Genomic DNA, 18,563 nt, shown 5'->3' with positions numbered 1-18,563 from the left:
TTTCCATGATTTGAGTTGCGGAAACACTTGTGCAGTTCGGGGCGGATCTTCCGAGTCAAACGACAAACCATAACATGACACGTGTACCGCATATCAAGCCAAGCCAAGCCAACCTCAGCCTATCTCGGTTTCTCCCTCACTTTCCTGTGTTAGTATTTGTCTGCTTCTCTTTGAATTTAATTTATTTCTTTTCTCACTCTTTAATTTGTTTATTATGAAATTTATTTTTGGTTTATGTACATTTTTCATGATTTTTATAGATATTGTATTTATTATAAAAAAAAAGTAAAATATCAAAATGAATTTCCAAAGCATCTTGCTATGCCTTGAAAAACATGTAAAATCATAAAAAAAAATAGTTAACTTTATGCAAAACAAGAACATTTATTGTAAATTTTTAAATGCAAACTTACTATTTCAATAATTTTTTATTGTAAGAATTGAGTTTTGTTTTTTTAAAGGGTAAGAATAGAGTTGTTACTGTAAAATGAATTTATAACATTTAAAATTATAATGAAAATATTATTTTGTGTCAATGGAATCGCTTCACATTTTTCAATGCAAATTTACATTTTCATAAATTTTAAATGACAAACGATTAAACCTATAATTATGGTATTAATTCATTCTTTTGTGACACATTCATTGAGATATATTTCAAAAAAATAATAACTAAGTAAACACGTAACAATCTTCTTTTAATAACAAGTATATGTATCTTCAATTGAAAGAATTGGGTTTGATTTTTTAACCCTTGTAGAATCTTACATATAACGAACTAATACATTTCATAATCCAATTAGTATTAGAAAATGAATATTTTACTAAATCATTAATTAATTCCCATTTCAGTTGTAAATAAGGTTAGTCATAGGAAAATGATAAGCTAATGAAAAATATTTTGAAGAGAATTTGGGTTATAAATGTTTGAAATTGAGCTTTTAAATTTGTGGGGGGAAGTTGGCTCCCCCAAAAGCACGGGACAAGCCCATGTTGAGCTGGTGGTCCAGCAACCTATCGTTTTAGTGTTCCCCTTTGATTAGGACGTGGAGTCCACATGGGCCCAGACTCCAGAGTTTTAGATAGGGATAAAATTTATTTATTTTTAAAGAAAGAAGGAACACAGAGAGATGCATTATCCATAATCTATACGTGGGATAAAACTCTATATATGTTAATATATAATATCTAAACATGCATGTGCACGTGCACATGCAAACTGCTAAAACTCCCAACCTGATATGAATGTACCCCACGCTACCCTGTCTTCCCCCAGACACCCATGCCATGTAATATATTGATGGAATAATTGTCATTCTCTGTTTTCTGATTCTAAAATAGTAAAGCACATGGTCTTCTTCCTTTTTGCTTGCATTTTACAACATGGTAAAGGTATCCAAACTTTATCCCCCAAAAATTCAATTTGTAAGGGCAGTTCCGCATAAATACTAGTATGGATACTCGTTGCAGTATTCCAAAGAGAACAACAAAGACTAGGAGTTTGAGAGAAACCCTATACTTGAAGAACATTCACAAACCTTTCCTATTCAGAAACAAAACCTGAAGATTAATGTACAACCTCCTATTTAAGTGCATTCAAACCAGGTTCCCCATAAAAGAAAATAACAAATTGAACAATTCACAGTGAGAGGGTACACGAATTTACCAAGAGGGTTGACAGAAGATGAACAAAAGGAAGGGCAGGTGGAGAAGTTGGCCTTAAAAGCTATTTGTTTCACTATAAATCCCAACCATCCTTCCGCCCATCAAATTCCCACCTCCGGCCTGCCAGACTACCATACATGTCAGTGAATTTCATGAGGCAGTCACTTCTTACTTTGTAATGTACTTTTGTGTTTCGGCTGATTGCGGCACCAGAAAATTTCGATGTGTCTATTGCCCAAGCAGGTCTCACATATTCAACAGTTTTAGACGAGCTTGCATTTGCATACAAGAAATTCAGAAGCACATCCTCGCAGTTAAAATACTTGTCAACCACTTCTCTCCCTTCCTTACCTTGCTCACTCCAATACCTTCTAAAGGCTACATGACTGTCCATGAAAGCAGCCCCTGTAAGAATCATATTATACCCTTTATTCCTTCTGGCATATTTCTCACCCTTATACTCCAATCGGCTCCCATCAACAAATCGAGGATAGAACCCCACAATCCTATCTGGATGTTGACGCCACACCATAAATCCCCGCTCAACATCATCACAAGTCATCATTATATCATCATCAAGCTCAAGAACTGCACGAGTCTTGATAAACGGATCCATCTTGAATCGGTTATTGAGTGAGTTCTGATTCTCCACTCTGATCCTAACAGGCACTGCTGAGTCGAATTCACTCAACTTAGGGGGTATCCCTTTGTTCCAAACCACAACAATTTCTTTTACTGAAGCACACCTTGAATAATGCTTCACATACATTTTCAGATTCCAGAGACGGGCATCATATGTCATTGTTAATAACGTAAATTGAGAGTAGTGACCCTTCCATGAGTAAGGTTCTTCTGCACCATTGCCTCCATATATGAACGTAACCCCTGCACAAGAAAGTGCAACTCCTATAGCGAACACCAGAGCCAAAACTAATCTTCCAGTATAAGTGTTTGGTTTTATCCTGCCTCTTAGAAATGAAGGTACTCTATTCAAGCGGCTGCAAAACCGCCTCACTTTTGAAGAAAACAAATTTGCTCTTTCCCAAGCTGAAAGAGTATCGCTTCTCTTCCCTGAGTAATCAGCACACCAGTTTAGGGGGATAATGCAGTTCACTGCTCCTTGTAGGACACCCAATAACACAACAAGGCCAGCAACAGCCGCAACAGAAGCACAGCCAAGAAGAAAACGATGGACTGAGTCTCCTGAAGGTACTCGGTCCCCATCCATTACCCCAACCCATTCACCAGAACCTAACTGCTGCACATCAAGGTGATGGTAGCGAGCACCATTCCAAGCATTCCGGCCCTTCCTGGACTCTTCAAAGAGAAATGGGACTTCAACTTCCTTGTAATCGGCCTTTGTAAGAACTTCAACCTTGAAGATGCGCACCCGTCGTCCATATGTTTCACCGCAGTCCTGACCAATCCGATAAAGATTTCCATTATACCTAAATGGCCTGCCCCCATTACGAGCCCCCAAACTTCTGTCAAAATTATAAATAGGGTTCTTCTTGTGTGGTTTCCAAGGACCGAGAGGTGAGTCGCTGTACCAAATTTCCAGCTGTCCATTCTTCTTTGTTCCAAAACTGCTGTGATCTGAGCCAAAAAGCCAATACTCTCCATCATGATTAATAATAAAGGAATCGATAAGGGGCTTTTTTATGATGATCCTGTCCAGTTCCCACTGTAATGGAAAGTTAATTGCTCGATACAGACGAAGTTCTCCTTTCTGACTGCTTTCGGGCATCATGTATATCTGTAGTTAAGAGCAGGACAATGAACAATTCCATCAATAAATGAGATAATCTACCACATAGATTACATAGTTATTTTGAATATGCGGGTACTTAAGCATTATAAGAAAACGGTAATATTTGCTATGGCCATTCTAGAAATTAGAAAAACCACCTAAGAAATTTGTGTCCGAAAATCAGATAATTTATGAATATTAGTCACTTAATTTGGCACATTTGGTCTTTTCACTATCACTACCTATGTTCTAGATATAACCTATATGTTTGTGATCAATAATAATTTGGCCATAATGTATTAGGTTGCACCAGTTATGTTCTGCCTTGCTTGCCCACATTAGGAAATCACGAGGTGCTTAATGATGTCTAAGATAAGGAATAATAGTAGGTATGCTTAAGTGCATGCAAGAAAAGTGAGAAAAAGAAATTGATAGTCTTACTTGGCCAAGGTAGTTAAAGACATAAGGGTAGGAAAGATGCCAGTCCTCATCCAAGGCTATGCCCAGTTGTTGCCATGTTGCTCCCTTGTCAATACTTTTTGCAACCCCGATATCCCCTTGCATGGTGAAAGAATTCTTGGTTTCGTAGAATAGGTAAAATACATCTCCCTGGATCATGATCCATTTCAAGCTACCATGAGGATAGACTTCAAATACAAATAAAAACTAACATATTACATAAAGTTTAAACCTTAGGATATTCTAGAACAAAGTTCGGTCTAACTACAGGGGCATATGTGCTCAAATGAATAATAAATGCACAAGGTGAATGAAGAGAGAGACCAGCATTCTCTCAATTTGTGTTTTGAAGACCTCTGTTTAAATCATAGGAAAATTCATAAACTTGCCAGTAGTGCCCAATAAAACTATTACTGTTAGATGCATGACACAAACTACAGTAGTTCACTTGTGACATTACTCATTGTTTGCATTTTAATATGAGTGGTTGAAGACTAGGAAAACCTTTACATTATAAAAGGACAAATATACCTACATCCACAGTAAACAAGTCTCTCCACTCAACTAATACATCTTAGAAAAGTTTTCAATGGGTTGTTACTGCTAAATGAACAATAAATTCTAGATGCCAGGCATTCTCTTCACCGCAGTATATATTTTTCTATCAACATTTATTTTAATAGCATGACATGACAGTCTTATGCAAAGTTTTCAGATAAGAATGATGAGTTCACAAAATTGAAACCCTTTAACAAATCACCATTTAGACTGTAACATGCATGCAGTCAATGCTGGAAACTTGGTAAGCAAGGAAACTGTCTCATTTATACTGACAGTGACACAATTCTGGCAAAACGAAATGTTCACTTGCTTTTTTTTTTTTTAACTGATTAAAGTGGGTTCTAACTAATTATCATGAGATAATATAAATAGAAATGGATTACTTGATAGTAGCATATATCCATTTAGACAAGTTTAATATTAATCATGCGATAGAAATGATAAATCTTAGTTATGATGAAAGCAGTGTCAAATAGCAACATAACAAAGTAAAGAAAATGACTCATATGGTAGATTGTATTACAGTCAAGCAAAAACAGCCACATCTTAAAGCACTCAGGATTTCATCAAATGCTTCTTGTAAACATCCAAATCACATTCCTCTAACCTCCTCTTTTGTTAATTTTCGTCCTACTCTAACATTTGTTGTAAGAACATCTTAAACCACCAGCTAAGACAATATTCAACGACAGAATTTCATCATCCTAATTGATGGCAAGTAGTAACAGCTAATTGAGTGCATGCATGAATATACATACAAATAAGTATATCTGGGTAGTTTTTTTTCTTTCTTCGTAAAAAAGAAAAAAAACTTGGGGTTAGGTGTGTTGGGTGATTTGATGCATGTTACAGATAAGGAGTTTTTAATTCATAGAGCAGAACCTATTCCTGAATAATCAACTGAAACTATTGAAAGAATTATCTTATTAAGACCATGTAAGATAACTAAAACTATGGAAAGAAAAAAACCAAGTCAAAGAATCATAAAGTTCTCACAAATTCTAATAATCTTCTCTCCTAATACATTCATTTAGGTTCTTGAAGTTAAAAAAAAAAGGTTTTGCACAAACTTATCCCCTGATTTTCAGTGTCCACCATTACACTCCACTTATTAATGAAACAGCTTCAAGATCTAAACAACACAATCAGGAAAATGACAAATGATAGATTAAAGTTGGAGAAGCAATGTGGCAATTATTAATGAGCAGCCCCTCAAACTAAAATCATAGGGAACATGAACAAACTTAAAATAAGTCAAAAGACAATTTGGTGTTGAATGATTCATGAGGTCAATCTGGGAGAGGTAACAACCAGACCTGTAAAAGCCACCAGTTGACCAAAGTTTCAGGATGGTATCTAGTTGCCTGATAATTACATAATTCTGGAATAACTTGGACTAGTACAATCAATACTAGTATTCGAAGTTACAACTAATTAGCTGTTTAAACTCAATAACTAAAAAAATAAATACCAAGATAACAATGTAAAGAAAATGACAGATATGGTAGATTGTATTACAGTCACGTAAAGACAGCCACATCTTATAAAAATGGAGTTAGGTGGCTTGAGTGATTTGATGCATTTTCTAGATTATGAGTTTATAATTCATAGAGCAGAGCCTATTCTCGAATAATTAACTGAAACTAGTTAAAGAATTATTTTATTAAGACCATGTAAGATAACTAAAACTATAGAACAGCAAACCAAGTCAAAGAAGCTTAAGTTTCTCACAAATTCTAATAATCTTCTCTCCAAATACAGTCATATAGGTTCTTGAAGTTAAAAAAAAGTTTTGCACAAACTTATCCCCTGATTGTCAGTGTCCACCTTTGCACTTCACTTACTAATGAAACTCACAGCTTCAAGAACTAAACAACGCAATCAGGAAAATGATAATCGATAGATTAAAGTTTGAAAAGCAATGCACCAATTATTTATGAGCAGCCCTTAAACTAAAATCTTAGGGAAAATGTGCAAACTTAAAACAAATCAAAAGACAATTTGGTGTTGAATGATTCACAAGGTCAATCTGCGAGAGGCAACAACCAGACCATTGCAATTGCAATTTGTTAAAGAAGATCAACAATTCTCCTCAAATGCTCTCTTAAAGTAATTATAAAATAACTGAACAAAGCTAGCAACATAGTACCGAGCAGTACGGGAACATGTGCAAACTTAAAACAAGTCAAAAGACAATTTGGTGTTTAATAATTCACAAGGTCAATCTGGGAGAGGCAACAACCAGACCATTGCAATTGCAATTTGTTAAAGAAGATCAACAGTTCTCCTCAAATGCTCTCTTGAAGTAATTATAAAATAACCAAACAGAGCTAGCAACATAGTACTGAGCGGTACGGGAACATGTGCAAACTTAAAACAAGTCAAAAGACAATTTGGTGTTTAATAATTCACAAGGTCAATCTGGGAGAGGCAACAACCAGACCATTGCAATTGCACTTTGTTAAAGAAGATCAACAGTTCTCCTCAAATGCTCTCTTGAAGTAATTATAAAATAACTGAACAGAGCTAGCAACATAGAACTGAGCAGTACGGGAACATGTGCAAACTTAAAACAAGTCAAAAGACAATTTGGTGTTTAATAATTCACAAGGTCAATCTGGGAGAGGCAACAACCAGACCATTGCAATTACAATTTGTTAAAGAAGATCAACAGTTCTCCTCAAATGCTCTCTTGAAGTAATTATAAAATAACTGAACAAAGCTAGCAACATAGTACCGAGCAGTACAGGAACATGTGCAAACTTAAAACAAGTCAAAAGACAATTTGGTGTTTAATAATTCACAAGGTCAATCTGGGAGAGGCAACAACCAGACCATTGCAATTACAATTTGTTAAAGAAGATCAACAATTCTCCTCAAATGCTCTCTTAAAGTAATTATAAAATAACTGAACAAAGCTAGCAACATAGTACCGAGCAGTACAGGAACATGTGCAAACTTAAAACAAGTCAAAAGACAATTTGGTGTTTAATAATTCACAAGGTCAATCTGGGAGAGGCAACAACCAGACCATTGCAATTACAATTTGTTAAAGAAGATCAACAGTTCTCCTCAAATGCTCTCTTGAAGTAATTATAAAATAACTGAACAGAGCTAGCAACATGGTACTTCTTTTAGAATTCAATTCTGCATCACTGCCTTGGGCAGCTTCTGTGCTGAATTCTTCTTTAATACCCATTCCCTACTAACCAACCTAAAAACATTAAATAAAACTTTTTATTGAGGGCATCAAAGGCGTTTGGACAGATATTATTTTCAATAGTTTGTATGGAAAGATTCTAATCTTATGGAAAAGGGATGAAACATCCTCGTATTCCAAAAAACCATTAGCCTGTGCTTGACCAAATCCTAATAGAAAGCAGAGAGCAGCAAATAGACTAACCAAATGCAGCATGAGCCCTATGGTTCCTCCCTCTCAATAGACTTTCTATTGCATTGATATATCTAGCCAATACAAATTGTTAAAATCAATTATGTAGCTCTGCACACCATGTCTCATATAGTTCCTCCAACTTCAACACAATAAAGGAGTTGAAGACAATAAATGCCAAAATAAATATATAAGTTGTAAATCAACATCCTCTGTCGTACAGTTTATTGGCTCGACTTGACTATATGTAACATGTATAATACAGCACATACTTGGCCAAGAAACTGCAGATACAAACAAAAGAAAATTTCTTCTGCTGATTGAAATAATAGCATTAAAGATTACCAAATCAATACTAAAAACAGTTGAAGTTGCAGAGATGAAACTAACTAAATATATATTTATAAAATTCTCAAGTTTCTCAAATTATTACTGTTCATTCGGCCTAAACAATACTCCTATCTTAATTACATATACCAAATAAAACAAAATCAATTACGAGAAACAGATAAATGAACAAACACGTTCGAATAAAAAAAAGAGAGATAATAAACAAAAGTTACCTGAACATAAAGAAAAGGATCAGCCACAAAATTACTAGGAAAACCAGAATCAGAAGCTGAAGCACAGGTGATAACTGGGTTAGCTACTGGCCATGCTGCACTCTCATTTCTCCATACGTCAGCCTAAAATATTGTCCCAAATATCAAAACCACCATAATTCAAAAAACTAAGAAATACCCACAATTACCCATATCACATGAACACAAATACTACCCAAAAACCAACAAAAAAAAAAATCCAATCTTCCAACTGTACATGCATTAGAAACAAATCAAATACCCAAACATAAAAAAGTTAAAAAAAAAAAACAGCGTAAAGATCCAATCTTTCACTGCACATGCATAGGAAAAAAGCCTCAAAAATAAAACAAAAAAAATTCACAGACACCAACTCAAAATAAGAAGAATTGCATGCACTAGTACAAAAAAGAAAACCTATATCCACTTAAAAAATTCCCAAGATTATTTTTGAAAAAAAAAAATTAACTTCAAATTATAATTTGAATACAATGATGAAAGGAACAATAGAAAGCAAAAAAATAACCCCCTTCTCCCAAAAAAAAAAAACAGACTTACCGTTTCAATGGGTTTGAGAGAGAACGGAGAGTGACCAAAGAAAAGACCAATTGACCACGAACCTTCATTATCTTCTTGACAACCAAGCCACGGCAAGCCCCTTCTCTCATATGTAAAAAACGACGGCGTCAAAATCACCCACCCATATAACCCCGCGATCAACCCATATATAACAAAACAAAACAAGCAGAACACAAATCCCGACGCCACTACCCTTCCACCCCCTCCGCCACCACCGTTACTATTCCCATTACAATGGCCATTATAATTATGGTGATGATAATGGTTTCGGTTATGCTGCTGCCACCACCTCATGCAGCAGCTACCTCCACCGCCGCCGCTGTCACCGCCACCAGCAACAACCATTGTAACCACCCTGTTTTTTTTTTTCTTTTTTCCTCAGGGAAAGATCACCGCCATTTTGTTTCTAAAGGGCCTTACTCTTTTTTTTTCAAGAAAAACACGAAAGTGTAACAATTAAAAGCAGAGAAAAATTCAAAAATAAAAGAAGAAAGAAAAAGAGAGAGAAAACGTTACTTTACAAAAATATTACAAAATTTACACAAAATATTTGTTTGTTTATGGGATAAACACTTGGTTGTCTTTTTTTTCTATCCAGAGAAAAAAAAAACAGAAAGAATCAAAATTTAAAATGAAAACTTTGCTTAAATTCTTTCTTGTTTTTTTCTCTGTCTCTATAGCAAAAAGAAAAAAACCCAAAAAATCAAAATTCAAAACAAAAACTTGGCTTAATTTCTTTTTTTTGACAGAAAGAAGTGATTTTTTTTTTCTTTTCGGTTTTGGGGAATTTGATTTGCTGTATTTATAGGGTGGCATTGGAGAAGGGTGTAGTGTCTAAAGATTTAAATCTCAGTTTCAACTAGGATTCTGTTGGGGGAGGAATCAGCCTGACCTGCAGCAAATATAATCAGCGTGCTGTTCACTCGCTCTACATGGGCGCCACGTGTAAACCAGGGTGCTGAGTAGGACACCTGGAGGTCTAAAAGAGTGGCTAGTTGATTAGGCGAGAACATTTTTTATTATTGCTTTTTGGTTTTAGGGGCAGGCTAAGGCTGCAGCCTCCTCCAGAAAATCCTGGCTGAAGCAAAGTCTCAGCTTTCCTATTTGTTCTTTTATGTGAATTTTAATATGGTTTAATTCAACAATTAAGTGCAAGATTTTCAAACGAACAACTAAAGTATGTATCTGGGACTGAAACTTATTGCTTTCTGCGCTATAAATTCTTTCATTCCCATAACAAGAGATAATAATTTAAAGGGTATTTGCTAACAAATGTGGTAAAATTACCATATTCAATAATAATATGTTTTTTCTCAATTCTCGTATTAATCATTAATTATTACATTTAATATAAAAATGTTACTATAAATAATATCCTAACGAATCTTAAAAAAATATTGTTAAGATACTCGTTAACAAAACTCATAATTTATAAATATACCGCATTTAGTTAGTGTTTTGGGGTACTTGATCTTGTTCCCCCCAAAATGATGCTAATATTTTGGAAATATGATTAATAAAATGTGCAATTATTTTAGATTTAAGTATTTTATAATTGATGCTATGTTTTACTTATTTATCAATTCTTAATGAATTAAAACTTGACTTTGTTCCCTTTTTATTTTTATTTTATGGTAACTTTTCAAGAAAAAGAAAATAATAGACAACAAGTAATGGATCTTGGTGGGGGAGAATATTATATATCAAAATATGAGCCCAACCAGGACAGGTGGCTAAGCAAAAGGGTTTGTTAATTTCAAATCAAAAGAACACGTAATTAAGTAATTGAAGAGTTAGATGGGTCCAGAGTCCTACTGTCGAAATCATTCAAAAACTGTACATCAATTCGCAAATATATTTTCTGGTCAAAAACTAATGGCATTCACACCTTATTTCCAACTAGTTTTCTGGCTTCTCCATGCAAGAATTCTCTAAGCAAAGATCAATTCAAACATCTGAAACGAAAACCAACTTTTATTCAAAAATGTTATGTAGTTTGATCTGGAAAATAAAAGAAAAAGGAAAAAGATAGTTTGGCAAAATTTGCACGAGGAAATTTCTTTGAAGTTTCAAAAAGTCACATGCCAAAATTAAGAAGCATGTCGTGTGTCTTTTTTAATTAGATTTTTCTAATTTTTCTTAATTAATTTTGGACAACAACCACACCCATAAGAACACTAAATATCTGTCTTTGTCCAAAGTGGTGAAATTGGAGACAGCAACATGTGCTGCTCATATCTCTTTGTCCAACCTGATAGCTAGTCTGCATATTTTTTGAGTTCCATACATTCCAATGATATTTTAACACCTTTTACTTTGTGAAAAAACACAAATCAAACAACTTTCACAACTCCTATATATCATAATCAAACAATTCCCAACAAATATGTTACATTATCATTGTATTCAACATAAAAAAAAAAACAATTAATTATAACCTAAATAAATTTACAAATTGACATAGAGTTGAAGCTAACTCATACATGATGAGGTTTCAACCTTGAATCCAAATCCAATGATACATAAAAAAGATGGAGCCTTTTTTTAATTATACATAATAAAGATGGAATCAATTTATTTATTTTGTACATAAAAAGGAAAGGCTGTGGAATTAATTAATGTTAATCAATTTTGGTTCCATTAGTCGACTCAAGAATTTTAGGCAACTTACTGCTTAAAGTTAAAGGGGGCATTAAAATGCAATAATCTTTTTCCCAAACAATGAAAGATAAGTGAATTTAAGGTTTTAACTTATGCTATGCTCAAATTTTAATTCAAGCTGGCTCCATATATAGGAGCAACCTATTATTTTTTATTGCAGTGGTGTGATTCTACTTGTACATAATTTCTCTAACTTCTTAGTACTAATAAATATTAATTATGTTTGAAAAGATAATATGTAAAAATACTAATTGCTTCACCACTTTTGTCATGCGTGATGTTGTAATAATTTATCAGATTGATTATAATGTTTCATTTATGAATTAATTGATTTACCCATGAATTGATATATCTCACTTTGAATTTATCCAATAATTACATGTCATGTTTTTCCAATACAAAATTACAAATATTTGAGATAAGGAGATTGAGACAAGTTTTGTGTAATCTAATGTCTAATTGATGTTCATTGTTACAAAAAAAAAAAAAGAATGTACATATACTTATAATAGATCAAATACAAACTCTATTAAAAACAAATTTTCTTTAAAATATCATTAGTACATTTCATGAAAAATAACTAAAAATTAGGTGCATTTTTTTCTAACATGAAAAGCTCAGGAGTGAGTACAATGAGACGAAAGCTAAGTAGACCGACTATACACCTTTAATTCATGGTTAGGCACCTACATTTTAGAGCATAGAAGCGACAGGTGTCTCCCCTCCCTATACCTACGAGAGGGAAGAAAAAAGATCCAATGCCAAGGTCATTAATCTTTTGTCTATTTCATGGCCCTTATCCAACCACCCTAAATGGCTTTAGGTTGAAGATAATCAATCAGAGTGAAGACATACATTCGAATTGTATTCAGCTGACTGAAAGTTCAAAGAAACTACCCGAAGTATGGATTCTTTCTATTTTTCTGTTTTGTATATCACCAAAAGTGACTAGAACAACTGGATATGTAGTACAAAAGGAAAGCGCCCAAAGCCTTCACCTTTTTTATTTTCTTTTTTGTCCTTGTAATATTGGAATCCATCTCATGCCATGGCATAACTTTTGACTTCAGTTGCCCTAATTTAATATTCCAAGGCATAATCATGAGGATATGTTAGCACATATAAATGCAAGAATATATACGAGAGTTTTGTAAGATATAGAAGGTTTTTCTTTTATCATTGGTCTTGATGCTTAGGTTTAAATGATACTCTAAGAAGCATTGCTGAGGGTATCAATGAGCTAGTGCTTCAACTTTTTATCAACAAATTTGAGTTTTCTAGGAATATACAAACATATAATGCAAAATTTGTTTGTAATCAATTACTTCGTCCATCAATCTAGAAACTTCTAAAAAAAGCCATTGACCAAGTTCCATCTCAATTATTTGTCTATAGGTGGTTGTTCTCTTGTTATGTAGTTAATTCATCAACTTTGGTGTCCCTCAAAAACTATAGTTGAGTTCTAATTTTTATTCCCCTCATCATTAATTATAACGTCGGTATAATTGATTTTATTTATTATTTTAGGGGATTACATGATGTTTAATATTCAAAAAAAAAAAAAAGAAGCTAATTCAAAGCTAAGGAAGTTAATTCCAATTTGATTTTGAACTTCTTAATTTTCTTGTTTTTCTCAATCTGGTCTAAAGCAATAAATAATTAAGTGTGAAATATAAATCAATGTTTTAAATTCAATTCGTCAATCACCTTAGAGATTAGACTTTTTCATACACGTTTGGCATTACAATTTGAAATTTGAAAATTTCAAATTCAAATCCTAAGTTGACAAAAAGTGAGGTTTAGGGAAGAGAAAAAATTATCTTATTATGTCGCTTCAAATTATAAAAATAATAAAAATTAAATTTAGGTAGCATTGGTCTTATGTTATGATTTGATTTGAAAAAAAATTTCTCATCATTTAATTTAAATCCCAATAATCAAGTGCTGTATTTGCTTTGGTTTTGAAGGCAAAAGGAGAATTGTGGATGTTGATGATTACAAGGAAGAGTCTTGTTTCGTTTGGTCAAAAGATGAGAAAAGAAAACAGAAAACAGCGAGGCCAAAGAAGAACTTTATGCTCATCACCTTTTTCTTTGGCATACATGTATGTCAAATTGCAATGCGTTATTAGGTGGGCCTATGCCTCATGTTTCGCTTGAATAATTATAACATATAAACTTTGACCCGCTTTTCGCCACGTTTATTTTGGTTTTATTTTTTTCAAAAATAATATTAAGCATAATATTTTAAAAAATATACATAAGTTTTTATTTTTTTATTATATTCAATTAAGTTTTTATCAAAAGACCTATCTAATCTTTATACTTTACAATTTTATTCCATTTAGTCCCTATATTCAAAATCGAAACAAATTGTCTCTTGATTTTGAGAATTAAGTTAATTTAGTCATTTTTCCTAACGGCATCTAATTTTACCGTTAAAAGATGACGTCATCGCTGACGTGTTACATTTTGATAAATTGTGAAAGTTGTAACTAAATCAGCATATTTAGTCATTTTATATTATTTTAACATAATGCAAGTTATTCATCTAAATTTGACTTTAGGTATGAAATTGTTTCAATTTTTTTTATAGAAGGAGAATTCAAACTTAGTTTTTGTAAAAAAGATAAATTAATTTACATATTCTAAAATCAAATAATCAAGTAAGAAAATATTTATATATATTTTTTAACACCATAAATCTTTTGCACTTAAATATTTGACTTATTAGTAAGTATATCAATAATTTACTTAAAGATTTATATTTTTCAAATTTTTTTTCAATTTATTCTCTTAACATCTCAATTTTTTTTAATTTAATCCATGTACTATATATTTTTATTTAATTTAGTCCCTATAACGTAGCAGATTTTTTTTTTAGAAATTTTTTTGACCTATCACATAACATTGACATGTCATCGTATAGTGCCACGTGGCATTGCTACATCATCACTTAATGCCACGTGGCATGTCACATCATCATCTCAAATGCCACATCATCGAAATGTGACACGTCAACAATGACGTTAGCAATGTAGTCATCATTGACATCATCTTTTAACGACAAAATTAGATGCCGTTAGGAGGAAGGATTAAATTGACGTAATTTTTAAAATCAATAGACTAAATTGCTTCGATTTTGATTACAGGGACTAAATGGAACAAAATTGAAGAGTAAATGGACTGGATAGGTCGTTTGACCATTAAGTTTTTGTATTTTTATTTTTGATCAAATAAGCTCTTATGATTAATTATTGATTAATTGTCATTAATTAAAATATCATTTATCAGTTTATACTCATCTGACAGCAGTCTCTTTCCTTTCCTCCACTGCTTTTCTTCATGACAATTGTCAACACTTTTGACGTGCTACTTATCCATGCAGAATTTTGGCAATTCTATAATTTTCTCAATTGACGACGACTTTAATAGCAGCCGCAAGCTACGGTATCCTAACAAGAAAATGAGACTAGAAAATTCCAAGACGTTATTTCCTACGGTAAAGAAAAGGATGTCCTTTTCTTTTTTTGTTTTTTTAGAATTGGGTTTTCCAAATTCCAATGGCCCACTAAGTCCTTATGTCATGGACATGGATAATGTCGAAAGGCAACTGCACACCAATTAAGTTGACTATTATATCTGCAGCAAATCAAACTTGTATCTTCTAATTTGGTTCAACAACTATGTACAAGTCAATGCTTTTGCTTCAACTCCCATCTTATCTTCTCACAACACTGTTATTGATAGTTAAAACTTAGAAAATGTTTTACAAGAAAATAAAAGAAAAACCTTTTATTCCAAGTCATTTGGAAACAGTTAATTTGAGATAAAGTATTAAAAATCGTCATATTAATTACTAAATTTGTTTATATAAATTATTTTTTTTATGAAAATATTTTGAGAAAAGTATTTAAAGTACACTTACTTAACTCAAAGATGAATGTATGTATCCTCTCGTTCTTAAAAAAATTGAATTTAATAAATAAATAAATAAAATAAATATCGTTAAAGCCTATGTTAACAAAAGGTAGCGTCATTTTTTTAGCCTTCCATCAATTCCATTAATTTGTTCATTAAATTCAACTTAGCGTTCATAACATTAATTCCTTAATTTCCTTTGCATTTGTTGTGATAAAATTGGGGCCACTTGGCAACCATTCTTGGATGTTAAGTTGCGATGCAATGCCGTCAAATACCTTGATCGTTCCCACCAAGAAGCCATCTTCACGTGCTTACTCGTATCAAGTGAAGATGCTCATTATAAGAAGAAATTTACAATTAATGTATTATGCTTTCTTAATAATAATAATAATAACAATAATAAGAATATATTAAATAGCAATTTTAATTAATTATTCTTAATTAATGTCTATAAATAATCATTAATAGAATCCATTTGTCAACGTGATGTGACCGTTCAAATATCATCTCTCTCATGCATCTGGAAATCAAATTTTAATGCATATTGGTTAAAGTCTTAATCTTGAAAACTTTATCCCAAAAATGTGCAATTATTTATGGAACTAGATTCTTTTACATGCTCAAGCGTCAATCAATTTAATCACTTCCACAAGATTGCCACTCTCATTAGGTTTAAAAGTAAATTGCGTTGACTTGACTTTTTTTTTCAATTTATCTATTTTTTAAAAATAGAAACTAAATTAAACAAAATTTTTAAAAAACTCTTAAAAAAATAATTTTTTAAAAAAACAAAATTTAAGAAAAAAAACTCAAAGAAAAGCTTCAGAAAGGAGCTTTCTCTTATATTCTTTTAAAAACACAATAGTTTTTTAAGAAATATTTCTATTTCAATCAATGTCCATCTCCTCTCCCTCCCTCTGCACATTACCTTTATTCAAAGTAAAATCACGATCTTCCTCTCTTCTACCTCTCTCTCTACAAAGACTATAAAAAAAAAAAAAATAGAATACCCAGTAATATAATAGCAAAATCTAAGATTTTTTGTTCTTACAAAAATTATGAGAAAAGAAGACCTAAAATTTAAAGTTGCATCCAAATACTATTTAAAGATTTTCTCTCTTCTCCATCAAAAAATCTAATACTATTACTACTATACAAGTTTGAGAGTTGTTCTGTTTCTTTATAAATTTTTTTTAATTTAATATTTGAAATCAAATATAAATTTGAAGCAGACTTGTTCCACTGTAATTTATTAAATGATTGAAAATGGTATGAATATTTTTTATAGCAATTTTAACTAAAATTAGAGTTTATATAATTTATTTTACCAAACAGTTTACTAAATAGTTTTAACTTAATTTTAAATGCTATTATTTTTCATACAAGCTTCATAATAACTTTTGAACTAAAAAGAAGTAAGACCAAATAGGCTCTAAGAAGATGAAACTGTGAGCTTGTTGATAATTGGTGTGTACTTGAGCAGCTATGAATTAATGAAAGTGACGGGGGCTTTTCTTGAATGCTTAACACAAGTGTTATAATTTTTCTTTGGTGCAAGGTTGATCTGCTAAGGTTTCTTTTTGGCTTTGTGTAGGTTTCTTCATCTTTTGGGGGGTTATAATATTCTGAATTGTCTGGTATAGTTTGGGGCCTCCCTCAAATATCGGTTTACTAGTAGAGCTATTCCATTCTCTTTTTCCTTAACAAGATATGATTTCCCCAGGGAAGGCATTTTCTTTTTTTTTTTTTCAATTTTCTTGTTTGAATTTCTCTCAAAAAGAATTCATGGAAGTTCACAGAATTATTTTATATTGATTGGTTTGGTAAAAATATTTTTTTGTAGAATCTTAATAAAATCTCTTTGATTTAGGGAAAAAAAAAGAATGGATACTAGCAATTAGTGCATTTGATAACTTTAATTATTACATTTAAATTGTTAACTATATTCTTACGTAATGATATCCATATAGAAGATCCCATAATAATTTGACAATTGATTATAAAGAGAATTTGTACAACTTTTTTCCTAATTTTTATAAATTATTCATGTTCTTGGAGGTACTAAAATTTAATTGTTAGATTGAGATTTTCTTTATATGATCAATAGTTTTAATATATCTATGCTTATCATATATTTTTATGAAATTATGGATTCTGATTTCTTATTAATTTTCTATACATATAAATATCATCATGATAAATTTGGATAGATCAAAACATTAATGATAATGGGAAACAAATCCAAAATTTTCCAAACCAATCAACTCACAATGAATGTTAGTGTTGAAAAGGCTAGAGAGTGAAGCCATAACTTTTTTTTTTTTTTTGCAGGGGACCATGATTGAAAGTCAAACATTCTTAAAATGCTATCATACAAATATTATATATNGAGAGTGAAGCCATAACTTTTTTTTTTTTTTTGCAGGGGACCATGATTGAAAGTCAAACATTCTTAAAATGCTATCATACCAATATATATATATATATATATATATATATATATATGGGTTCAAATTTCACCACTTAATTACAAGAAATTTTACGTGCCAAAAGGAATAAATATATAATATTATAGTAAATTTGACTTTTGTTTGAGAATTTGCCGTGATTCCTTCTGACAAGTCTTGTTGACAATTGTTATGCCAATTTATTCCTAGGTCTTTGTAACGTAAGGTAAAAATGATAGAATTGAACCTTTCCGGGTGATTATGCTTTGGACGTCTAGGAATTTTGCCCAAAGATGTTTGAAGTAGGTTTTTTCTTGGCTTACAAGTTGTAAGTTTTTTGATTTTCTCTTTGCTTTCTTTTTAGTCTAAGCTTTTGGGGTTTTGTCAAGTGACTCCATTATATTATTGCTTTTCCTCTTGGTTTTGAAATTGTCAGCCATTCCCTTCTTATTCACGAAAAACGTTCGAAGATGAAGAAAAAAAATGAAATTCATTGAGTTTTGTCAAGTAACCAAAACAGGAATTTGGTTAGGCTCAAAGTTTTCA

At 31.9% G+C, this 18,563-nt stretch overlaps 1 protein-coding gene across 1 annotated transcript; it reads right to left on the bottom strand.

Moving 5' to 3' along the window:
• LOC18586586 (glycosyltransferase family protein 64 protein C5) lies at positions 1,517 to 9,460 on the bottom strand. Its single transcript, XM_007010063.2, has 4 exons — positions 8,966 to 9,460; positions 8,390 to 8,512; positions 3,857 to 4,024; positions 1,517 to 3,421 (listed from the first exon to the last, which is right to left on the bottom strand). Exons 1-4 carry the CDS (start codon positions 9,329 to 9,331, stop codon positions 1,739 to 1,741), a joined length of 2,340 nt encoding a protein of 779 aa, XP_007010125.2. The 5' UTR covers positions 9,332 to 9,460; the 3' UTR covers positions 1,517 to 1,738.

The sequence above is a fragment of the Theobroma cacao genome, chromosome 10 (genome assembly GCF_000208745.1).
Source record: "Theobroma cacao cultivar B97-61/B2 chromosome 10, Criollo_cocoa_genome_V2, whole genome shotgun sequence".
Lineage (NCBI taxonomy): Eukaryota > Viridiplantae > Streptophyta > Magnoliopsida > Malvales > Malvaceae > Theobroma > Theobroma cacao.
This window is presented reverse-complemented; position numbering and strand designations above follow the sequence as displayed.

Coding starts and splice junctions, on each gene's coding strand:
- LOC18586586 (XM_007010063.2), bottom strand. CDS start 9,331: ATGGTTGTTGCTGGTGGCGGTGACAGCGGCGGCGGTGGAGGTAGCTGC. Junction 8,513..8,965: donor CTCTCAAACCCATTGAAACG/GTAAGTCTGTTT, acceptor ACAATATTTTAG/GCTGACGTATGGAGAAATGA. Junction 4,025..8,389: donor ATCCTTTTCTTTATGTTCAG/GTAACTTTTGTT, acceptor ATCATGATCCAG/GGAGATGTATTTTACCTATT.